This window comes from Ostrinia nubilalis, chromosome 5 (genome assembly GCF_963855985.1).
Source record: "Ostrinia nubilalis chromosome 5, ilOstNubi1.1, whole genome shotgun sequence".
Taxonomy (NCBI): domain Eukaryota; kingdom Metazoa; phylum Arthropoda; class Insecta; order Lepidoptera; family Crambidae; genus Ostrinia; species Ostrinia nubilalis.
Genome location: NC_087092.1, coordinates 8957913 through 8983449, shown reverse-complemented (window position 1 = coordinate 8983449; position 25537 = coordinate 8957913). Strand labels below are relative to the sequence as shown.

The 25537-nt window shown below is 38.4% G+C and overlaps 2 protein-coding genes and 1 long non-coding RNA gene across 4 annotated transcripts; 1 reads left to right on the top strand and 2 right to left on the bottom strand.

The window, feature by feature from the left end:
* Positions 1-1196: 1196 nt before the first annotated feature.
* Positions 1197-5173, bottom strand: LOC135071860 (uncharacterized). 2 transcript variants are annotated; one of them, XM_063965700.1, is made up of 6 exons: positions 4887-5173; positions 4266-4500; positions 3997-4156; positions 3078-3188; positions 2406-2561; positions 1197-1623 (listed from the first exon to the last, which is right to left on the bottom strand). In XM_063965700.1, exons 1-6 carry the CDS (start codon positions 5063-5065, stop codon positions 1409-1411), a joined length of 1056 nt encoding a protein of 351 aa, XP_063821770.1. In that variant the 5' UTR covers positions 5066-5173; the 3' UTR covers positions 1197-1408. The 2 variants fall into 2 exon arrangements, with proteins under 2 accessions (XP_063821770.1, XP_063821771.1); XM_063965701.1 differs by lacking the exon at positions 4266-4500 and having other exon boundaries at positions 4887-4968.
* Positions 5174-12221: 7048 nt separating this feature from the next.
* LOC135071866 (uncharacterized) lies at positions 12222-13182 on the bottom strand. Its single transcript, XR_010257336.1, has 2 exons — positions 12850-13182; positions 12222-12393 (listed from the first exon to the last, which is right to left on the bottom strand). It is a non-coding gene; the product is annotated as an uncharacterized LOC135071866 (long non-coding RNA).
* Positions 13183-14403: 1221 nt separating this feature from the next.
* On the top strand, positions 14404-24287 carry LOC135071837 (actin-binding protein IPP-like). The gene is made up of 11 exons (XM_063965670.1): positions 14404-14709; positions 15125-15269; positions 15694-15832; positions 16222-16387; positions 16637-16816; positions 17155-17318; positions 17444-17579; positions 17938-18148; positions 18546-18766; positions 22248-22400; positions 22850-24287. The coding sequence occupies exons 1-11, from the start codon at positions 14551-14553 to the stop codon at positions 22931-22933; spliced, it is 1758 nt and encodes a 585-aa protein (XP_063821740.1). The 5' UTR covers positions 14404-14550; the 3' UTR covers positions 22934-24287.
* The last annotated feature ends 1250 nt before the right edge of the window (positions 24288-25537 follow it).

Here is a 25537-nt window from a genome sequence, read left to right as displayed (position 1 = left end):
TTACTTACTTTAATTTTCATTTTTCGGAACCTCATAACTTCTGAACGGGCAACTTTGTGCGCGCGCTGTTAGTGTAGGATTATAGTCAACAAGCCATAGATCAAGGCTCAAGTAGATTCAAAGCAAAATCTGTCAAGGCTTAGTCGAAATCGACCACTTTATGTTTCATTCCATACAACGAAAATGGAAAATATTTTTTTCCAGCCAAACTATTGGTTTTAGAGAAAAACGTTTCATAACATTTATTCATCAGAATAACATACCCTATCGATAGGTATTTTTTTCAAACAGAAATTGTGAAAATAATATCGCTGATTTTATTCCTTTTAATTTTATTAAAATGTGTTTTTAGCAGTAATTTAAGGTTAATTTACATTATTAACGTATAGAATCTTTATATTTTTGTTAAATCTTTAAAGATATTCCAAAAAAAAGTCACTTTTACTTACTTTTTTAAAATTTTTCAGAACCTCATAACTTATGAACGGGCAACTTTGGGCGCGCGTTGATTGCGTAGGATTATAGTCAACAAGCCATAAAACAAGGCTCAAGTAGTTTCAAAGCAAGATCTGTCAAGGCTTAGTCGAAATCGACCACTTTATGTTTCATTCCATACAACGAAAATGGAAAATGTTTTTTTCCAGCCAAACTATTGGTTTTAGAGAAAAACTTGTGCAGCATTTATTCATCAGAATAACGTAACCTATCGATAAGTAATTTTTTCAAATAGAAATTGTGAAAAAAATCGCTATGTCCATAAATCGCAATTTCGATCCATAGTGCCTCGGGACTTTATTTAGACTAGTTAGGAGGTGAACATAGCAAAAGTCCCCGCCCTTAGCCCTTAAGCCGGCGAGGAGGGGGGTTTAAAGGTACCACTTTTCGGTATTTCGCTTAATCCTCGGAAACTATGCGTCCTAGTGACATGACTACTATGAACCAAGAAAAGCTTATTGAATTTGCTACAGGTGAGATAGTCAAGTTTTTCTATATCTTGTATAGTTTTCGCGGCATCTGCTCTAGAAGGTCTGTAATATTGGAAATTTTATTTTTGTCTTATATGTTCCCATCAAGAGAAAATCGACTAAATCAACATTGAGCTAATATTCTAGACCTGCTCTCATTTATGTTGCATATTGCCCAATTGGATGCACTACTTGGGTAAATTTCGCTCTTTTAAAATAACAAAGTCAAAGAAGAGTAATTACCTATTTATTTTTTTAATTGCCATGTTAATATAAGTAATCCTACTAATATAATTGAATAAAATGCTATTGGCCACATAAAGGAGAGAATGGGTATAAGAGATAAAAACGTAAGAGCATATTATTAAGTAGCTTCATTAGACCTCGTTGGCACGGGTTTGTTACATTCAAATATTCCAATCACCTTGATATGTTAATTGTTGTTACATTAAGTCTTGTTTATCCACCATTTCAAATCCATCTGAGGAATCAACACTAGAGACGCGTTTTCTTTTAGTTGTTTCGTCAGTCTTAGTATACATCAAGTTTGTGACGACGCCCGTTATATTCCAAAGCGCATTGTAAGCTGAAGCACTCCACGCGGGCGTTGACCGGATCTCTTCCAAAGTAGAAAGCAGTTGTTCTTTTTGTTGTTGATCTAAAATTGAATAACACACCGATTACAAATACAGAATATGGATATAACAGCTCATATTTGTTCTAATCCTAATGCAAAAGAATACGTTCTTCATTGATAAGTAAATAAATAGTACTTTGTGAATGTTGTGTAAAGTGATGAATACTTAAGGGTTCTTTAAAAAAAAAACGTTAATAATTTAAACTACATACTACTTACTTTTTTCTACTTTTCAATTACAATGGAACCAAAAATGATCATTTAAAGGTAATAAAAAATTAATTCAGTTTTAGAATGAAGTGTCTTTTTAATAACCCTCCTTGTGGCGCAGTCGGGTAAAAAGTTGTGATTTCGTATTATGTATTGGGAAATAAATAAATAATAATTTCACACAGCGTCATCTAGTCTCAAAGTAAGCAACTAATATGCTTGTAATATGGGTACTAGCTTTATTGGATATAGGTAAGTAGTACTTTTTAAATGCATACATATTTTACATAGTAACACCCAGACCCATCACAGAAATTAAAATTGACCAATTCAATTTTTGCCCGGCTGGGAATCGAACCCGGGACCTCTTGCGTAGTATGCCGGCATGTTGATCACTACACCACTCAGGTCGTCAATGGTGTCAATTAATAGTCTTTAGTCGAGCGGCCGTGGGAATCATAAGTCAGCCAGTCCAATACCTACCTTCACCGCTTCGGCTATCGGCGCTTAATTTTGAAGGTTTACTACTGAACCATACAAATTAAAGTGAGCTATAAGCCGTTTTTAGCTAACATTGCACAATTTGCACAAACCTCGTGGCATGTATTCATCTTCACTCGAATCTGAAGTTTCGACATTTTTATCTAGAGTTTTCATTTTTTCTATTGACAGATTTGTTACAAGAGAACTACTATTTTCAGAACTGTCACTTGCTTCCTCAAGAGGTACATCATCTGGTTTCCAATAATCTGCAAAGAAAATAAACGTCAAGAAATCAGTTTCTTCATTGTTTTAGTAATAGTTTTGTTAAATGCCCAATACAGTTACTCCTAGAGCTAGGCCACACACATCGCGATACCCGAAGTTGCGATGTGTGAAGCCAAGTATTCGCGTATATTTCAGTGCTTTTTTTTCATCAGTGTGAAATCCGGTGATTAATAAATGCAAACCGCGAATTTGCCGTCAAGTACGAATACGGATACTGTGAGTGTTGTGTGTCGTGGTAACATCACAAATGACAATATGAGGGTTATTGAAAATCTTCAAGCCCGCCCGAACGGACGACGCCGCGAACCCCCAGTCTACTTGAAACCACGGCCACGGATTGTGGCCACGGATCGCAGCCGAAACGTCAAGCCGTGAGTACATAATGTAACTCATTAATAAACGTCGTCGTTACGACCCGTGTCTTACTATTCTATCTGCTTCTGCTTCATTCATAAAAATAAAAAAATACTTATAGAAATGCTTTATACTAAACTTACCTAAACTTTGTCGTTCATCATAAATTTGGTTTGATTCAGGTTCTATAGTAAGCAAATTTATATCAACTTCAGATACTTCCGGCATTAGTCCTTCAAATTCCACATCAGATTCTGTAAGAATACATAGGTCAGTAAAAGAGGATAACTTTAGTAATGGACAACCACTAGCAGATGTAAAGAGTTGTAAGCAGACCAAATCAGTGTGTTTAATGGATATGGAGAGTCCCAAATTAAAACAGATAGCAGATTATATGTCTATTTATATCTACAGACATTGAGCATACCAGACACGTGCCGGAACCGTGTAGACAAAATATTATTTCCGCGAGTACTGGCCGCGCACAGCCGGCAGCCCCGTGTCTGTGCAGCCGTGTAAAGATAGATATAAATATGTAGACACTGTATTATAAGAATATTATTTTGTCCGGCACTGCACGTGTCTCGCACGCTCAATGTCTGTAGATATAAACGGATTATGGACCTTATAATAATGTAGAATGCGTGTATCAATCTAATCAGTCAGCATTTTCATAGAAATTTACATAATGCACCAAAAAAACCTTTTTTCCATTATAATAACTTAAAAAATACATCTTATGTTGAAAGCATGCATTTTCATCAATGCTGGAAATGTTCATACTTAATATTCTTTTATTTTTAAATATTAAATAGGTTTATTTTATTTCTCCAGTGGGTTATGGATCCCAGTTTGGGAACCACTGCTAATATACGGTTTTTATAAAATAAGTAGGTACTACGCAAGTGTATTTTGTAAACTTCTTAATTGAACTGAACTAATTTCTTAACTCATCAAGCCCCTCAAATAGAGACACAATAGATATCAATTATATTGCTGTGCAGTTGCAAGTGCTTGGGGTTTGGTGGGTTAATTAATAACATAATTTTATATTAAAATTACCTGCATTTTGTTGTATTTTTTTTATCACTGTTACTATTGGTGGAAGCATTTTGTAGAATAATGTAAGAGTCATACTCAAAAGGTACATTATTACGTATCCCCTTAAATATTGTCCGGTTAAGAATATTATTCCTAATATAATGTTGATCAACAAAAAGGCCTGGAATAAAATAAAATTTTTTTACGAAATAATTCAATAATAGTTGATTATGGCTTTTAATATACACAACACAAGATGCAGATTTAATAAATAACTTTAACTAACTTACTTTTGTAGGATTAGTATCTCGCAAATACATAAACTCCAGCCATTTCTTGTAAAACCATGTTTTTAGTTGAGCAGCCATTGCTTTAAGTTGAGATCCATCTTGATCTGCTAGACGTTTCAAGCATGTAGTCCTATGTTTATATTTTAGCCAGGCTTCAAACCCATCAATTAATAAATACGAAATGTATAAATATATTGATAAACTTAATAAGTTGAATTCTTTATGTCTAAAAACACTGAAAAAAGTTAAATAAAGTTAGTAACTAAAGGAAAATCCTTATGGTACCTACACAATATGACTAGGTATATATTACTAAAATAGTTATACACTTTAAATGTAATTACACATTGAAAACACAATAATATTTGACTTAACAAATTCTGATCCCAAAAAATAGAAATAAGAATGAAAGTTTTCCATGCAGCACAAATTTATGATAATCGTAATTACGAGCTTTATATTGACTTCGCTCGTTTTTAAGGCGTAGAATGTTATAGCAAGCAAGCATACAGTAAGTACATAATAATTTGGTAAGTATGGTGTTACTATTGAATTAATAAGTGTTATGCAACTCGCGTGCTATTATCGCAAATATTAATTAAACAACTGTAATCTACTTACAAAAATATCACATTCAAAAACAGGATACAAGACAAAGACAGCCAGAGTTTCTTCCAAAATAATATTTCTTCAAGTATGCCTGTAAAAACTGCTATGATATAATGGGATGTTTGGATTTTCTTGTTGTCTTCTTTTTTGGGCGAGCTCCATTTAAATGTTTTCTTGAAAAAGGCAATCATGCTAACGTTTTACAATAATAAAACCATTCCGATTCCACACCAATTATTTCTAAAAATATTGACAAATGCGACAAATGTCGTCGTCTCTGCGCTGTCCACAGATATTGGCGCTGTCACTCACAGATGAGACTGTCACTGTCAGAAAAGTGCTAAAAAAAACAGTGTTCCGATTTTATTCAAAGCTACAGTTTGTCTATAAAGTCGTGACATAAAATGAGGGCGCTTTTTTTCTTCATGTAGCAACCCTATACAATTTGACCAAATGAGTTTGATACTAGGGCAATTTAGTTAGGGGTAGATTTTTCTATCCTTAGATATCTTTTGACTGATGAATAAACTTGTAATTTTGACATATTTTCCATACTGAAACTGTCAATGTGCCAATCTTATTCTTCAGTTAAAAGTTATCCGACGATTGAAAAATCAGCCCTTAACCAATTTAGACGACGATATTTTGTTTTTGTTTTTATACAGTAGGTACCTATGCTTATGAGAGGTTTTACCAAGCATTTTTGTTGAATCAGCATAATAAAAAACGCATTATACATAGTTAATAAGGACATTTATTAATCACTTTCATCATCGGATTCCAAATTTTCGATGTTAAGAAAAGTTTCGTTGCCACTTTCATAAGCAGCGCTGTCATCATTCACATCATCATCTTCGCTGCTGTTATTATCGCCTAAGCAAATAACCAATTGTCTTGGTACAGGTCCATAAATATAATGGAAGGCTCATGAAGATTTGGTATTAGTTTTTCTTTAATCCACTTCGTGAAGTTATGCGCATTCATTTCTGAATGGTAGTCTTCCAAATTATTTCTGCCAGTGAATATGAGGAGGCAGTTTGGCACAAACCCCTTTTCGCTTCCAGCATGGACTATGATGTAACGCTTTCCTTTGAAAATGTCTTTTGTGATGCCTTTGATGTTTAGAGATTGCGAACATTTTGTGACCTGGTGGAAAAATAAATAGATTCTTGTTAGTGAAAATTTTATAATATTATACATCTATAATATTATTAAGAAGAAAGATTTCATTGTTGGTTTGTTTGGATGGGGGTTTAAGGGTGTATAAGAGGGAGGGGGAGGGTGCAATTAAAATTATTTCATCATTACAATCTAAAAAAAACTGCTTAACATAGGCTATAATATTTTTAGGAACCAGAAGCGGGTAGCATTAAAAAAAAACAACAAATAACAAACTAAAATAACATTTACTCAAAATAATGATTTTACAAAGAAATTGGAATCAAATCAAACAGCCACTAATTTACACAAAAATAATCACCACCAAAAATAATGAAAAGATACGACTTACTGCAAATCGGGCCGATCACCAATCCAACAACCTCACCGCTCGGAGTCGCTCGGGCAAATGAGTTTCCCATGCGCCGAGTGCCTCTTTTATAGGCGTTGGCGGTGATGCCACTCGATTTGAAATAAATCGTAACGGACTATCCTAATACGGCCTCTCCTGAACGTGCGCCGTCCCCGGCCGCATCTTCAAGAAGAGTTCCTCGAAGAGCTGGTGAAAGTCGGTGACACAGCCTCAGCCGGGTCATCGTCATCACTCAGCGCGAGATCCGCCCGAAGTATGTCCTCAGGCGTGTCTTGCGTGGAGTCTCCTGAAGAGCCGGTGAAAGTTGGTGACACGGCTGCAGCCGGGTCATCGTCATCACTCAGCGCGAGATCTGCCCGAAGTATCTCCTCAGGCGTATCTTGTGTACCCTCGGAGTCAGCATGGGATGCCGAAGGGCCAGCCTCAACATTGTCATCATCACCCTCATAGCCTGTAGATGTAAAATAAATTATGACTTACAAAGCAGTCTCACAACATGTGCCTATTCATTCATTCCTCACACATACAAGGCCCTCTTTCAGTAATACACACAAGCTTAGCTATTTCGTCAACTGCACTAACGCTTCATACTTCCAAAGAATTCCATACACACGTGTCACTCATTCTCATACTCCTATCTGTACGTACAGACCCCATAATAACCACAAAGACTGCAAGGCAGTCTACGTACTGAAAAGTACGTCTGCAAGGCCGAAGCCCCTACGCACTGAAAAGTACGTCTGCAAGGCCGAAGCCCCTACGCACTGAAAAGTACGTCTGCAAGGCCGAAGCCCCTACGCACTAAAAAGTACGTCTGCAAGGCCGAAGCCCCTACGCACTGAAAAGTACGTCTGCAAGGCCGAAGCCCCTACGCACTAAAAAGTACGTCTGCAAGGCCGAAGCCCCTACGCACTAAAAAGTACGTCTGCAAGGCCGAAGCCCCTACGCACTAAAAAGTACGTCTGCAAGGCCGAAGCCCCAACGCACTAAAAAGTACGTCTGCAAGGCAGCATCTCTGATGCATGCCCCATGGCACTGGCTGATGAACCCTCTCAGCCCGGTGCGCAAAGCGTGATCATTCGCCTCACACACGCTCACACTCGGCCATACAAAGCAAGCTGAAACATAGGAGTGTTAGACAGTCTCACAACTTACTTTCGAAAAAGGCAGCGCAACTCTCAGGGCACCACTCTCCTTTCCAAGGCACCATATATTGGGCCGCTGCTTGGGTGGTCTTGCCACGCGCGCCGCTTAAAAGCTTTAACTCGTATCGCCCGCTTGGTAAGACCTTGACCACGCGGTAAGGGCCTCGCATGCCCGAGTCAAGCTTTCCAACTGATTGGGAGTATTTAATTACAAAGACCTGATCGTCCAGTCTGAATACTCTTGGAGGGTTCCGATGACGATTAACACGAGAGTCCTGCTGATCTTTGTTTTTCTTAAGCAGGTCCTTGGCTCGGCTCCTACTGATCTCCCTTAATGCCTGATGATTGGGGCTGTTGTTTTCAACAGCAACATCACGGATCAGCGCACGAATGACAGGAGTGGTAGTATCAGTTCCGATTAACAAAAACAATGCTGAAACTTGAGTGGTTTTCTGTTTAGTTATGTTAAGAACTAACTGAATTTTTCGCAAAGCCTCGGACCAGGCTGAGTCTTTGTTATAACTTTCAACACGAATCAGGTTGAGGACGGTCCGTACATAACGCTCAGCTTGACCATTTGCATGGTGCATCTCTGGCGTTATGTAGTGGATGTCACATCCTAATTCGGATATCCAGTTAGTAAAGCTAGACGCTTCAAACATACGCCCTCGGTCACAAACTAACAATTTCGGTGTACCAAACAATGAGATTGCATCATTTAGGACGCGTTTCAGTTCATTTGTATCTTGTCGATACATTGGGAAAAGCATACAAAACTTTGTGAATGCGTCAACTAGTATTAGGACAAACTTGTAGCCATTCGATTCCGGCAACGGCCCTAGCGCATCAACATGAACAGTATTGAAGGGGACATCTGACTTTTCCCACGAAGTAATGGGTTGATGAGGAGCTCGTGGGACTCGTTTCTTTGAAATGCAGATAAGACAATGTGAGGTATACTTTTGAACAAAGGGCCTAAGGCCCGGAAACCAAAAGTGTTTCAGTATGAGATCCAAAGTCTTGTCGGCTCCAATATGTTCATGTTCATCATGAAAAATGCGTAACAAGCTCAGGCGGTGTCCTTTAGGGACGAAACATAATAAGCGCGACTCCTCACCTACAGGTGAATAACGGTAGTACAAAAGATCGTTTTGACACACATATCGGCGTGAGTCAAGGAGCCCATCTCTAAGCTTTTGAATTAAATCCTGGGTCTCATTGTCGGCGTTTTGGGCCATTTGTGCCCAATTTAAAGGTCGATCAATATGATTGACTTGCATCGCTGGTGGATTTCTGCTCAAATAATCTGCATGGCCCATCATGGAGCCTTTTCTATATTCAATGGTGAAGTTAAAATCTTGCAGATAAATCCACCAGCGAGCAACCCGCGGAAGCAGATCCTTCTTACGCTCGGTGGCTTTCAGGGCATTGCAGTCGGTTACGATTTTGAAAGTTACGCCTATCAGATAATGCCGAAAATGCTGCAATGCTCTGACAACCGCCAACGTCTCGAGCTCGTACGAGTGGTATCTGCTTTCTGCGCCTTGGGTAACTTTGCTAAAATAAGCTACCACGCGTTTGTTACCATCAGAGTGTACCTGCATTAGTACAGCCCCATATCCAGCACTACTTGCGTCTGTGTGCAGCTCGACCGGTAAGTTAGGATCAAAAATTGCAAGTATTGGCTCACTCGTCAACTGCGTTATAAGATATTGGCGGACTTCCTCCTGCTCAGGTCCCCAAGTGAATTTGACGTCTTTTTTCGTAAGACGTGAGATACTTGCAGTTTTTGTCGCATAGTCTTTGATGTAGCGCCGAAAATACCCAGCCAGACCCAAAAATTGACGCACTTGTTTAACATTCGTCGGAGTAGGTGCATTTACTAGCGCTTCAATTTTTCGGGGGCTCGGCCTAACCTGACCATGGCTAATGACGCGACCTAGGTACTCTACTTCGCTACTCAGAAAGGAACACTTTTGAAGATTGATCGAAAATCCAGCATCGGTAAGGGTAGTTAACACTTCCCGCAACAAAGCTATGCCGTCACTAACTGTCATGCTTGGAATGAGTACATCATCAATGTATACTAAGACGTGCCCTGATTCGATCAACTTTCGAAGCGTGTTGTTGATAATTCGTTGGTAAACTGTTGGTGAATTACATAGTCCGAATGGCATTTTGACGTACTCATAATGTGACTCCGGAGTAACAAACCCAGTCTTGTGTATTGAGTCTTCATCTATTGGTATCTGATGAAAACCTGACGCCATGTCCAGGCTGGTGAAGAATTTCGAGCATCCAAGGCGGTCAATGTGATCCTCGATCAATGGAAGTGGATATCTGTCTTTTATAGTAATGCGATTGAGTGCTCGAAAGTCCACACACATCCTGTCTGTGCCATCCTTCTTTTTAACCAGAATGATTGGGCTTGCATACTCGGAGTCAGATTCCCTGATTATGTTCTTATCCAATAAATCCTTCACAATATCGCGAACCTTAAGTTTCTCCTGATATGACAAACGGTAGGGGTGATAGGCTACTGGAACCTCACTCGTTAAGTTTATTTTCATTTTGCCTGTTTTTACCGTAGTAGTAGCCGTGCCAGTTATCAAAAACGAAGAGAAATCGTTTATTACGGTCATCAAAGAATCCAGTTCTTCGCCTTGAAGAGGCGTGTTGACCTTATTAGGCTCTTTGATATTAACAGAGTTAACGTTTAAGATCGTATTGGATGAATGCGTCAAGTATTGCTGATCTTTCGTCCTTACGAAAGTTACACCATCCCTATTTAGGACGTCGGTTCCGATAATGATTGGCGTATTCATGCAAGAGGCAGGTACTACCACAAAATCTATATCCAGAGCGATATTGCTGAACTCAACTGTGAGTGTGACATATTCGTGAGCAATAATCTCATTATCACTTATTCCCTTAAGAACGCAGTGAATTTGTTTCTTTGAACAAGAAAAGTGTTTAAGAACCGCCGAAGATATTAACGAAACGTTCAAAGCCCCGCTATCTATCAAAACGTCTACCGGTATACCCTGTATCACTGCTGTACACACGTCATTATTTTTAGTTGACTTAGAAAGTTCTTTGCATAAGTTGACTTTGCGTTGATTATTATTTTGGCCTTCAGATCGAGCTTTGGCGAAACAATCACTCTCCCTATGTCCTAGCTTCTTGCAGAAACTACACGTTATTTTTGGCTGAGTTTCAGGAATCTTACGCTTTTTAGGGCAGTTTGAGTTTATATGTCCAGTCTGGCCGCAGTTAAAACATTTATTTTCACTACGGTTGGTATTTCGTTTTCTAAAAACATTATGAGAAGGTCGATTGTCTTTGCTACATCCAGGCTTGACATAAATAGCTAAAAACGAGACTAAGTTTTCTGTCGTGAGGTTGGCGTTCGCAGCCGCAGCCCTCACTTGCGCATCGTTAATACCGCGTATCACTATTTGAACCATAAGTTCCTCACTAATACCTTTAACTATGCGCAGGCGCAATAGTGATCGTCGTGCGTATTCAGCGTAAGTAGAAAACTTGTCAGAAGAAGTATTCATGACATCGAAAAGTGTTTGAGCGTAGTCTATTTTGGGAGGACAAAGCGACTTAAATTCGTTCACAAAATTAGACCAAGAGCGATCACTATTAGCCCATTCGTTTAGCCATAATTTGGCATCCCCTTTTAAACAATTAGCAACGCGCGACAGACACTCTGAATCTTCCCAGTGGTTAGCTAACCTAGCTCGCTCCACCTCATCGCACCACACCTCAAAATTATTAACGGCAGGATCAAAATTTGACACATAGTAATTTTGTGATTTTACTCGATTTATTGCAATAAGTGCGTCTGCCAGGGCTTGTGTGGCACTGGCTGACGAAGTGTCGCTATTATGTTGAGGTGTGCTGGCATGAGCAATTGGAAACTGGGTTTGAGACATGCTCGCGTTACTTTCTTCAATCGCATTCAATCGCGCAATTATCGAACCTAATGCCTGTTTCACCGAGTTATCGGGGGTACGCGATCGAGATCTAACATGACGGGACGCAGGACGACGCGACCGCGAGCGGTGTTTATGTCTATGGCCTCGGCGCGATTTGCTACGAGTACGCCTGGCCTTACGACGCGACGTTTCACTGGAGTCCGATCTCTCACGCGAACGGGACGATCGTGGCATTATAACAAACACAAATTAGTGGCTGTTCAAATTCCGCATAATTAACAGAGAAATCAAACGTACTTGTGGGCACAGGCCTATCCCACTTCTGATTTTAGGAACCAGAAGCGGGTAGCATTAAAAAAAAACAACAAATAACAAACTAAAATAACATTTACTCAAAATAATGATTTTACAAAGAAATTGGAATCAAATCAAACAGCCACTAATTTACACAAAAATAATCACCACCAAAAATAATGAAAAGATACGACTTACTGCAAATCGGGCCGATCACCAATCCAACAACCTCACCGCTCGGAGTCGCTCGGGCAAATGAGTTTCCCATGCGCCGAGTGCCTCTTTTATAGGCGTTGGCGGTGATGCCACTCGATTTGAAATAAATCGTAACGGACTATCCTAATAATATTATATAGGTTACCTTGTATGAAGAATGAATATAGCTCACATCAAACAAAAAACATGCAAAAGATGAAAAATGTTATTTACCTACCTCTTTTTGTACCGTGTAAAAAATTATATTTTTTGGCGCAGAGCACAAATATTAAAATTATCCATTTCTTTCTTTGGTCGGCCTTGCCTGTGTTTCCCAGGAGTTCTAAATTTTCCATTATTCTGAAAACCTTCATTGACTATGCGCTTAACCGTACTCTCTGATTTTCCTGAAAAAAAAAAAGTTCAAAGTTAAAAGGGATGGAAAGAATAACTACAATACTTAACTAATATTATTTATTGTTAAAGATTTACCAACAAGATATCATTTCACATGCATTTAAATAATAAGAGCTAAATCATAATCATAACAAAATATTTCAACAAATTATTATTTTTGTAGACGGACAACTTGATGTGAAAGTGATGTCATACAGTTATCAATGGCCAAAGCGAACGGGTAATATAGATATGAAGCAATTAATTCAAATTCAAAATTCGTAGAAAACTTGACTGAATTAATATATCAAAAGAAATGGTCGTACTACAATATTACGTACTTACAATGAAAATTTAACCTAAAAATGTCCTATGTAAACAATGCCTGTTTTGGTCACCAAATCGCAAAATGCAGTAAATTTGTTACTTTAGGTAGATTATAAACAAGCAGTAACACGATTACGTACCCGTCAAAGATGCTGTTCGCCCATAAAAAACATCAAAATCCCACAAAATTTGACCAGCTTGGTACTCCGCGGAACATTGCTGGAAAACTTTAAAAATCACTTTCCGCGTGGCACTCCAATTTACTTTACTCATTGTTTATACTTTTCTTCGTAGCTGAGTAATAATTTACAGGAGATTAGTCAAACAATAAAAACCACGAAATGAAAATCGTTCCACAACTTGTTCTCGATGACAGCTGATGTACATATGTTTGGTGATCTTTGGTGTTGCCAGACACATGAATAATGTTAGTTCCTCAAACATTCATGTCACGACTTTATAGACAGACTGTATAATGGTGCTGATCCGCACGAAATTTTCATAAATTATTTATTATTTAAAGTAAAAGGTCAAATTAAGGCAATGTTAAATTCGTTAAATTTTAAGTCCACAAGGCAATAAAAGTTTAGATGACAGTGGGCCAATGCCAATCAATATCAATATATTGATTTTACTGTTAATCAGTGAAAGGTGTGTACAACAGTTATGTTCCAAAATACTGGACTGTCCTGTCGATGACATTGACAGTGGGGCGCCACCGTCAATACCGGATCGCTGGTTCAGATTTTTGCCATGTTGGAAACCATATAGTTGAACGATGGTAGCGCCCCCCTGTCATTGAGTTTGGTGGGACAGTTCAGCGTGGCTCATCTATAACCATGAAGCTACAGATAAAAATGGAGGGCAGAGTTTGGAACAAAACTTGAGTCAAATACCTACTTATATCTATCTCGCTCTCTGCGGCCCTACCTCTCTTTTTAGTGTGAACTGTAGTATTGCTATCTTCTGATTTAAATCTCCTTGTAAATTCTTCGAAATAGCCAATACACTAACCAAATCAGAAGTTAAACAAATAAATAATTAATATTTGAAACTAAGATTACCTAGTTAAATAAAAAATCACAAAATTGTCGGCCATTTAGGCTTAATGTGTTGGCGAATCAGGGAATTACAATCCCAATTCCTGGGTAATCGGTACCATGTGGCAACATCGGCCCAATCCGGCCCATCATGGCGGTTGTTTACTATTTTGTTTATTAAGCAGTTAATTTCGTTTGAGATTGTTTACAGGAAATAATCATTGTTTTATCACAAGAATTGGTGCAAAATTTTGTAGTGCGTGGTTGCGGTAGTACGTGCTGTCCTGGAAGTGACATAAGATTCCACGCGTAAGTGTTTATTTCGTGATTTCCGACATTGGATCATTGTAAACATTTTTCACATTTTTTACAGTAATTTCTTCCTAAAACGTTTTACCAGTAACTACACTTATCATTTTTAATGATACCTATGTCAAGAAATAAAGATTTTACAATGGTTTCATTGAATTTGAGCAATTTTATATTTTTTGTTTATTTAGAAAGAGCAAGTCTGCCCACAGAGAGCGAGATACTGATACTTAGTTTGTGCTTCAAGTAGGTATTGGGAGTCTGGCCTCCATTTTTATCTGTAGCTTCATTCTTTAACGGAACTACAGATGTCACAGATGTAATCCATAGCTGTCAAATGTCAAATTTTTGACGTCTTTCTCTATTTTGTAATGAAATGAATCACCGTCGTCTTTGATGAAAGTTTTAAAAATGATTAACAAAAACAGTTAGTATTAATTAATTTCATTAAATTTCGATGCTTAATGTGTCTTACAATATTTAGTTTATGAAATGACCACAAACATTTATAATAAGTGCCCAAACAAGGATGGAGCCAGGCCGTTTAAGTATCGCGATTATGCAGCGAAAATTTCTATGAATTTACAACTTTTCAAGAGAGATGGCAGATTTTGTGATATAGATTTAATTTCTGGTAAAACTAAAGTTAAGGTAAGTGTTTTTAAATGAGGGTTTATACGAAACAATAAAGTGTACCTACTTTCAGTTGTTATGATAATAATATGTTGAATTTTAGGTATTTTATTAATTCTTGACTTATCCCTTGTTCTGTTCCATTGATTACAATTTATAATGTAAGATTTTTCTTTATTTATTCGGAATAAGTTCAATAAAATTACAAAATCTCACATCAATATTAATCCAATAATCATGTTTTAGAACTAATTGGATTGATTAATGCAGTCAAGTAAATGCTTGATGTTAATTTCAAAACCGTTTCGATATACAATTATTATTCCATTAATTATTATTGCATAGCTTGAGTGCCTAACTTTTTCTATTGCCATAAAAATAGTTAAAAGGCCTTCGGTGTTTTGTTTTTATATTTTTTAATATTACCTTACAGGCGCATCGCGTAGTGTTAGCAGCTAGTTGTGCATATTTTGATGCAATGTTTAGTGTAGGTCTCGAAGAAAGCCAAAAAGGACATGTTGCTCTTCCTAGTGTCCCACCTGATATCTTACCAATAATCATTGATTTTATTTATACAGGTATGTGTTATTTCAAGTAATTTTATACTAGTTTTAATTAGTGTTTTTCGATTTAAACATGTTATTTAATAGACCTCTTCTGTAGTGGTTAGTTAAAAACCTCCTGATTGGATTGTTTCAAAATGTATGTGGAAGGAATTGTATAGAAAATGATTTTTTATTATACTTATTAAGGTCCTTTTGTTTTGGATATAGATTAGACCACAAGGATATGAAAGTATTTTGGTTGAATTGAGGTTTAAAATTAAAATTCTTAAAAATACCAACTCTGTCAAGAATCTTTATTGAATTAATATAGGAAACTGTACCATACAGATCACAAATATTCATGAAATTAATTCGAATCCATAAAGCAGAAGTTATCGTTCATTATTTTGACCAAGTTATCGTTCATTATTTTGACCAAGTTATCGTTTTTCTGCAGGAGAAATTGTTATAGATAAGACAACCGTTCAACATTTATTGATAGCTGCAGACATGCTACAACTTAGAGAATTAGTAACAGGTTGTGGTGAATATTTACGAAGAGAATTGCATCCCTCAAATGCTCTTGGAATTTTCAGGTGTGTACCTACTCAGAACAACATTTCTATTCCTGGCACAGCAGGAATCAGCAGTGTGTGAAATATATTATAATTTGATAGTCCAGTGATGCATTGCAATGCAACAGTATTAAGCTGCAATAAGGTTTCCACACAAAAACAGCAATAACTCACTGTATTGAGTTTACCTATGTTTTTAGTTCCTTTGATGCTGATCGTTTTGAATACTGAACATATAAACTGCCTTCTACTAGATGTCGCTTTTTAGATTGTGTTACCTTCTAAAGTTTTTTTCTCCAAATATGTTGGTGAAAAACTATGAAAATCGGTCCAGCCGTTCTCGAGTTATAAATGTTCGAACAAATTCGTCATTGTTTTATAACTCTACGATTGCATTATATTATTTCTAGGTTTGCTGAAGCACACAATTGTACTGAATTAGCAGAACAAGCATTGGAACATGCTCAAGGAAATTGGAATATAGTAGCAAATGGAGATGAACTACTTGAGTTGCCTCTGCAGCAACTAGTCACTTTATTATCATCGGAGCAATTGAAAGTAGACAACGAAGCACAGGTTTCAATATTTGTTAATTAAATTGAGGCTAAGTTCAGATGGACATGATATTTATAAATGTTCACTTGAGTAGTTGCACACATACAAGTTCATCTCGGTTATAATATTATAATTATTTTATTGTAATTACCTATGTATGCTTGTAAAAACTTATACGTATTAACAGGCTTTTCAATATTAGAGGTACCTTTCCAGTTCCACCTAGGATCGAATATTCAATATAATAAGATAGATAATTAACTTTTATAGGTTTTGTATCCAGCTCTTCGTTGGTTAGAACATGATCCGGCATGTCGCCGACGGCATTGCTTTGAAGTATTGAGCCATGTCCGCCTACCACTAATTTCACCACAAGTCTTAGATGAAGCATTAAAGAATGTACAAGACCCATCTATAGCAGTAGCGTTGAAGACAGTCAGAGTAGATATGGTAAGCAATTAAAATAAAATATGTTTAATTATAAAAGCCTTGTCAGTTTGCAAGACAGTCATGTGTTAGGTACAGTCAGCGTCAAATAGTTCGTGACACCTCACCCAAAGTGGCCAAAAAGTTGACAACGCAACCTTATTCCAATTGTAACAAAGACATGTTCCGAACTTTTTGGATATTTTGGGTGTTACGAACTATTTGATGCTGAATACCTTCCTATCATTCTAATGCCTATTTCAGTGAAGTCCATTGCAAGAAATGCTTTAACTACCTTTGAACATATTTTGATTGGGTTCCAAGGTGTGGAAATAGTTTAATGTCTTACATTTTGTTTTTAGAAAACTGGACGAGGGGCATTGGTGGCACTAGCAGCGGAGCCGCGCGCTCGAGCCCGGCGCGTTTTGCTCGTGGTGGGGGGCTCCTGTCACGACAACGCAGCCCATCTTCCCAATACCACAGATAATATTCTTTCTTCTGTGACAAAATTCGATCTGCATAAAAAGTAAGCTGAAAGATAATTTATGTATTCGTCAGTGTCCAAAGTCTGCCCAGAATCCATTGCACATCCAACAAATTTTTTAGGCAACAAAGCTCCTTTGTATGTGTACATTTCCATTTCTCTTATAGGGAATGGGAAGAGCTATCACCAATGGGCATAGCCCGTATCCAACCGGGCGTAGCAACTCTTGCGGGACGTGTTTATGCTGTAGGAGGCGAGCAAGGTAGTCAAATACTAGCCAATGGAGAAGTCTATGATCCACAGGTACATTTATGTATTTACTTTTGGATACGCTGTAGATGTTATGTTGTTATGAGATGTGTTAACACATTACAATAAAGACACACACACGCAAGAGCATGTCGTCCTGTTACATCAAGCAACTCTCAGAGACTCCACACTATAAAGCCGCCATTCTAAAGCAACGCTTATCAGAGAACATGAAAAATAGTACCTAAACTGTAGGTAACTGTAGGTGGCACTTTTTGATCGAATTGAAAATCAAATCCGTTGTAGGTACTCTATACAAAAAAAATCTTTCGACATTACAACTGTCACGTTTTGCCACTTGTCTAGGAGGACTGTACTGTTAATGTCTTGTCAATCCTAGTTTCTATTTTAGATTGATAAATGGTCAAACATTGCGCCAATGAAAGAAGCTCGCTGCGAATTCGGAATGACTGAGTGGAACGGCTATCTATACGCTTTCGGAGGATGGGTGGGCTCCGACATGGGCGCCTCGGTCGAGGTGTACGACCCGGGCGCCGACGAGTGGACGCTGACCGGACGGATGCCGGAACCGAGATTTGGCATGGGTGTAGTTAATTTTGAAGGTAATCTCATCATCAAACTAATATTTTCCCACCTGAAGATTAAAAAGAATGAAGAATTCTTATTTGATTATTTTGTTATCTTTCTGTTTATCAATCAAACCCCTTTTTCTCTTATGAGCGTGAAGATATCAAGTTACGTGATAAAGGGACAGCCGATGATATTTAATTTTGACGCATTTATTAATGAACTCTCTTTGGCGTCATTGTCGAGTGACAGGAGGAGTAATCTACAGGGGCGCTAGAGTAAATGTGATAGCTTTCTGGTTCTGTTTAGCCATTAATAAGTGACGGACTTCACTACACTAATGGCTAAATGTTGAGCGCGAATACGTATCAGATTCTATATTAAGAAATACATAATGCAATCTGTTAATGCATACTATTTTCCCTTTTATAGGCCTTATTTACGTTGTGGGTGGATGCACTCATACGTGGAGACACACAAGAGACCTGCTGTGCTATCACCCAACGTCGCGCAAATGGCAGACTCTGACTCCGATGCGCCACGCGCGAAGTCAGGCGGCTGCCGTAGTTCTCGACAACTACCTTTATGTGATAGGTGGCAATGCGCCGGGACGAACTGTACTTACCTCAGTTGAAAGATATAGTTTTGACGATGTAAGTTCTTGTTTATGATATTATTTTTATCTACTCCTAGTTTTAGATTTTTTGATCGATTCATCACACACAAGAAGTGTGCCGCAGAGCCTGTGGCGTGGGAGCTGCACGGGAGAGGAGACATTGACATATTAGACGTGACTGGGCATACAAATCTGAAGTATCGCTGACTTTTGACTGTCACAAAAACACCCTCCCTTGCCGATTTCATACCTCTAACAGTGACTCAGTTAAGCCTAGACCTGTACTATCGCCAACAGTGTTATTAACTGCCCATTGAAAGTCATGTCATCTCGTTCGTTCTATCGCAAAGAATCGCCATTTGATTAGAGCGAGAGCAAAAACGGAAATGGATAGTTAACAGTGTGGGCGTGTGTACATCCCAATTACTATTATTTTTACTTTTGGGGGATTCTACCGTCACGGGACACTTGTACCTTCATTTTCAGTATGTGTAAGTAATTTAGGGTAATCATATCAATGATATCAAATTGGATTATATACAAAATAACAAACTTACCTATGTACTTTTATAGTAACAGTAGAGACGGGGATAACACCATATAATATTAAATAAAAAAGACAGCAAATGTTTGCCACGGTGGGACAGAAATGTGACATTCTTGTTAGACATTAATCATATTCAATAAAACTCTGCTAATTGATTAAACTTTTTAATGCAAATTACGATATTTCTTTGAGATAATACACTGAACATAACATATGAATAGAAAATAATGCCCTATGATTCAGACATTTTTTTACAAAAATTAAATAAAGTGTGTCACGGGTGGGACTCACAATGTCACGGGTGGGACACGTACGATTTACTAGGCAAAATAAGCCGCATATAAGTTTTTTTTCTTGATAATATGGATGCTAAAGTTTCATAATCAGAGTCACTTGAGCTGCTTGAGTCTGTATCAGAGTATATATTTGCTTAATAGCTTTGCATCTTGTCAGATCTGAATCAGCAGTAGTACCCATAAATAAGTCTTTGAAAAAGTGGAGCGACTGTATTGAATTTTAAGAACAATAACAGTTGCAAGTTCAAATCACAACTGACGCCACAGTGTTGGTAACTTTACGTAAGGTTCGTTTATCAATGTTTGCAACTTAATAAAAAATTAAAATAAATAAATATACTAATATTTTTTAAAGTAGCGTGAAATTCAAAGTATTTTGTATCGATAAATATAATATTGATAATATAAAACAAAACTTTAAAAAAAAGTTCAAGGTTTACTTTCTCGTAGAATCCCCCTTTTCGAAAACCGTTTTATTCATACAGGGTGTTGATTTCAATCCTCGCCATATTTATTTAGGTGATCTATTATGATATTTATGATTTATACAGGGTGTTAGGTAAATGGGTATATGAGCTGACACTAACCCATGTTAACATGGGCATTTATAAATGGTATGGTGAAGTCAGAAATTGATATCAAATTTCTGACTTCACCATACCATTTATATGCCCATGTCATTTTAATTTTTTTAATTTTCATACAAAATAAATTTTATAAAATCCGATTTGTATGAAAATTAAAATAATTAAAATGAAGATATCAATTATCATTAGCGACCAAAAAAAATTACAAACGAAAGTGGATTTTTTAGCGAATATTAGTATATCCGTTAAGCTAGCACCCATAACACAAGCAAATTAATTGCTTACTTTGGGGCTAGATAGCGCTGTGTGAAATTGTCCAAAGATATTTATTTATTATTTTCCGTGCGACATCAACTTTTCTTCTGTTATGTTATTTGTTTGGTGTGCAATAAAGTGTATTTATTATTATTATTTTCGGTTTACACTTTTGTGTCTCAGCTCATGGCTGGTATCAGAGGAGAACACGGGCCTAAGCCAAGTGCAAGTGCAATCCCGATTCAATATTCGTACCTAATTTAAATTATTATGTTGCTGCGTTTGTGCTGGTGGTAGCTGTCTTAATTGGTTAGGGGTTTCGTGAACTTGCAAAAATTTTGGAGTGATATATAAGTAAGTGGTGATAAGTTGAGTGAATTTATTGACTGGTGTAGTTGTTTCGGTATAACGCCTGTTGTTGACAAAACAATCGGAACGATGTTAACTTCATTGAGACGCCACATCCGCCTAATTTCATCTTTTAGATCCGTGTACTTAGACAATTTTTCTGATATGGTATTTTGCAAGTTATGAGTGTTGGGTATAGCGATATCTATTATGGTTGCTGTGTGGTTATTTTTATCTTGTAGAGTGATGTCTGGTCTATTATAGTGTGTAGTAGGTACGGTCAGTGAGAATAGCGTCGAAGTAGAGTCTATATTGATTATTTTCGAGAACAGGTTCAGGTTGATATTTGTAATATGGTGTAGATTTATCCGGGATCAGCTTGTATTTGTGAGCAAGTTTTTGGTGTATTATGTTGGCGACTTGATCGTGCCGGTGCTTGTAGTCGGTCTGTACTATTGCTTTGCAAGCACCGGTTATATGTTGGATGGTTTCTGAACTGCTGTTGCATTTTCTGCACAAGTCTGTGGGCAAATTTGGGATCCTTATGATATGCTTTTGGTAGTTGCGGGTCTCGATGATTTGGTCCTGAATCGCAATCATGAACCCTTCAGTCTCAGGGAAGAGCTCTCCATGACTAAGCCAGGCGTTCGACGCTACTTTGTCGACGTTGGGTTGGCACAGGTCATGGCGATGTCGTCCGTGAAGAGATTTTCGGGTCCATTCATTAATTTTTGTTTCTGCAGTAGTTTGTAGTTCATTCGCTTGGGTTGATGCATCTTGTAGATTCAACGGGGTCAGCTTAATATCGGCTTGGACAGTTGCTTGGTGAAGGTCAACTGTACTGTGGCTCGCAATACTGCAATACGTTTACACTGCGGCACCCATTGAGGTGCGCGGATCGCTCACTTATCATGTCGGATAGGCTACTGAAGGAAGCCACTTAAAGTAGGTAGTATAAAAAGGTATTTTTCTTTGACTAACTAAAGTTAAAGTTCGTTTTTTTTTTTTTAAGTCCTTTTTTTACTGATTCGTGATCAGAATAAGCTTTAATCAACTGCCTAAATATGGCGAGGATTGAAATCAACATAATGTTGAATGTTAATATGAAAATATGATCGAAGCGGGAGGCTCATGTGCAGTGCGTTTGTGTTCTGTAGGACTCGTGGGAGGAGGTGGCAAGCCTGCGCGAGGCGCGCGCCGGCTGCGCCGCGGGCGCGCTGGAGGGCGCGCTGGTGGTGGCGGGCGGCGACAGCGAGAGCGGCGGTGAGCGCGCCTTCTACCGCGCACGCACCACGCTCTCCGGCGTAGAGGTATTCTGTAGGACTCGTGGGAGGAGGTGGCGAACCTGCGCGAGGCGCGCGCCGGCTGCGCCGCGGGCGCGCTGGAGGGCGCGCTGGTGGTGGCGGGCGGCGACAGCGAGAGCGGCGGCGAGCGCGCCTTCTACCGCGCACGCACCACGCTCTCCAGCGTAGAGGTATTCTGTAGGACTCGTGGGAGGAGGTGGCGAGCCTGCGCGAGGCGCGCGCCGGCTGCGCCGCGGGCGCGCTGGAGGGCGCGCTGGTGGTGGCGGGCGGCGACAGCGAGAGCGGCGGCGAGCGCGCCTTCTACCGCGCACGCACCACGCTCTCCAGCGTAGAGGTATTCATTTAATATACCCTTTTATTGACAGTGATTGGGTATTTGACACCATTCACCAATAGTTCTAAAGCACACCTTTTTTTTTAACTTTTCAGCCCTAGGATGCGCGCTGTGATATAAAGCTATCGATGATTTTAGACGTTAACGTGTATGGGCAAAATTGATAAAATGGCGCGATATCCGCTAATCGCGACGCGCATCCTAAGCTCTAAACTCAATTCATTTTAAATCAGCTGTAAATTAAATTTTTGGTTGTTACGTAATTGAAAAAAATATCAATTGAGTTGGCAACATAGTGACATTACCAGCTTTTTTATAGTCCTACAAAATTGGGACTCTCGTTTTACAGTTCATAAAAAAAGTACGTCAGTTGATTGGTGGTGTGAAATGCCCTATTTTCAGTTTTAAAAACCTATTTGCAGAAAATAAATTACTTCTATGACTTTCAGGTATACGACCCCCGGGAAGACTCCTGGCGCACCGACACCTCGCTACCCCTCTCCCGAGCCGAAGCCGGCGCGGCGGTACTTTGACATAATATACACAATGGACAGTTTTTAAGTACTCCATTGAATAAAAGGTACAAACTACTATTACAGCGGACGACGCATTGATATATTTAAAACTTTTTATCGATTTCGAATACAGTCAGAGTATGCAGAACGATGCGAAAAGTTAAAATTGTTGGCGGACCAAGTCTACGCATACACCTAATGCAGATTTCGCTACGTGCATGCCGACTGGTGTGAGAGTTGCGATGACGGTGGCTAAATCCGCTAAGGACAATGCATACTGGAATATTAAAAACTAGCGACTAATACTCGCATAAAATAGGTATATTTTAAATACATAATAAGAATGCCTTATGAAATGAATTTTGAAAATTCATTAATAAGTAAGTAGTAATCTCAGGGGGTTAATAAGTATGTACAGACGACAGCACAACAGACTATACATTTTCGTTGCAAAGTCGCCCTTATCGCAACTACGTAAGATACCACAGTGTTTACGTTGATGTGCTGTCGACTGTACCATCTTAAAGTCAATAAGGGCAAAAACATATTCAGCTTTCCCAATCCTATTTTTTAGGTTGATGGTCTGACAGTACTTATTATTATTCTCTGGTCTGACGTTCAACTACATTTTCAAAAGATTCAATATGGGAACTGTCATATTTCAATCAACACTACGATTTGATGCCTAAGCCTAGGCGCAGACCGTTGATTTTTCGTTGGCCGATAGTATAGTCGGGCAGTAAAAAACTCAGTAAAACTCATTTATTTCTGTAAGTAGGCTTTAAAAAAGCACTTTTACACGTCCCAGTATTAACCCTACCACTTTTTGACAAAGTTAATTAGTATGGGCATGTATGGAAGTGCGCACATTACGCCGATTCGATTTGGCCGACTAAAGTTGAATGCGATTCCCAACTGCCCTCCAACTAAAGTATCGTCCAACTATCGGTCGATAGCTTGATCAGTACGGCGCTCCTCTACGCGCCCGCATACTGGCTGATTTTTCGTCGTCCAACTCGGCCGAAAGCTTCAGTTCGCACCCCGTTTTTTAGGCGGGAAAGGACGTCGTTCTTTTTTTCCGCATTAATTTATTATTATTAATTGATTTAAACGTGTCATGCTCTGGGGCGGGACCACCTTAACGTAGGTACATATAATATATACGAAAGAAATGTATAAAATATGTATATAATTGTAGACTTAGTTAAAAAAAATGTATATCTATAGTTTTGTTGTAAACATTAATTCAAAGTGGTCCCGCCGGAGAGCATACTCCCTAGCGGGACCACCTAGAAGATTTCGTTACTGAAGGTTTCTGAATTCGTTTATAAGCCCATAAAAATGTATATTAAATGTATACAAATCTGCTATACTCAATTTTTTATTTGATTTAGTATAAACCGATTAAACCGGCAAATTTAAAATTTCCTTTCGGAACATTTAGGGGAGACTGGCCCAAAGCGGGCACCTTAAGGTAAAATAGGAAAAAAACATACAGAATTACAGATTATGCAAAACGAAATAAGTTTTTATGACATAAGCTCAAAGTGGCACAGCGTGCTATGGAGAGGGCTATGCTCGGTGTTTCTTTACGAGATCATCGTTACATTCCCTCTAATATGGTCGAGTGAAGCGATGGCTGGTTCACTCGTCATGTCTGTGAACAGGCGCTGCTTTCGGGGACTGGTCAATCCAAGTTATTCAAATTTATTAATGCGAGTCATTTCTACTAGTATTTAAGTATCTTAATCTGTAAGTCTAGATATTAGCACGTTACTACCTTGTTTAATATACCACGCAATTTTGTATACCCATTCTTGTAAGATACACCATACAAGAATGCGTGGTAAATTCAGTGAACTGCTCCTGAATCAAATGTACCTACTACTGCTTTTTCTATTTATTTATATTAACCGGCAGACAGTGGTGACTAGAGATGAAACGGATATCCGGTAACTATCCGGTAGGCCGGATATCCGGCCTAAATTTACTATCCGGCCGGATACCGGATACTAACACACTATCCGGCCGGATACCGGTTATTAAAGAACTACGACAATTTCCTATTAATAAAATGAAATACAGTAATCTTTGAGGTAAACATCAATAAAATCCCTTATAATAATGACGGCTTTTATTTAAAGTCCAAAAAGTTACAAAAAGCCATATTAACCTTTAAAAAAACTAATTTCTTTTTCTGGGTTATTCACTCTAATGACAAATACATAAATAGTAAATATCTGTTAAGTCGAAATATTGCCAAATAAAATAGGCGATTTTTTTTTCACTGATGGTCTGATGTCATGATGCAGTTCAGTCAGATATGAAGCAAGATAAGCAAGTAAACTAATTTAATTTTCGCTATTCAATCACACACTCACGATGGCAACCGAAATCGCCCGAATTGATCTGCCCCCTAGACAAGTGGCAAAATCTGACATTATATTCGGACGGATTCGATTTTCGAAAAGTGTGACAAGTCTAGTCTACTAATAGACCCACTGATCGTGTTCGAAGCACCTGTGAGGCGCTAAACTCGTCACGACATGCAACGAGACAATAGGCCAACTATCCGGCCGCCGGATATCCGGCTATCCGGCCTAGCAGCTGGCCGGATATCCG

What these genes read in the sequence shown, in the direction of transcription:
- LOC135071860 (XM_063965700.1), bottom strand. Translation starts at nt 5,065, where the DNA reads ATGATTGCCTTTTTCAAGAAAACATTTAAATGGAGCTCGCCCAAAAAA. An exon ending in AAAAATACAACAAAATGCAG is followed by an intron (nt 3,189 to 3,996) that starts GTAATTTTAATA and finishes GTATTCTTACAG; the next exon opens with AATCTGATGTGGAATTTGAA. An exon ending in AGATGAATACATGCCACGAG is followed by an intron (nt 1,624 to 2,405) that starts GTTTGTGCAAAT and finishes ATTCAATTTTAG; the next exon opens with ATCAACAACAAAAAGAACAA.
- LOC135071837 (XM_063965670.1), top strand. Translation starts at nt 14,551, where the DNA reads ATGACCACAAACATTTATAATAAGTGCCCAAACAAGGATGGAGCCAGG. An exon ending in GGGTGTAGTTAATTTTGAAG is followed by an intron (nt 18,149 to 18,545) that starts GTAATCTCATCA and finishes TCCCTTTTATAG; the next exon opens with GCCTTATTTACGTTGTGGGT. An exon ending in CCACGCTCTCCAGCGTAGAG is followed by an intron (nt 22,401 to 22,849) that starts GTATTCATTTAA and finishes TATGACTTTCAG; the next exon opens with GTATACGACCCCCGGGAAGA.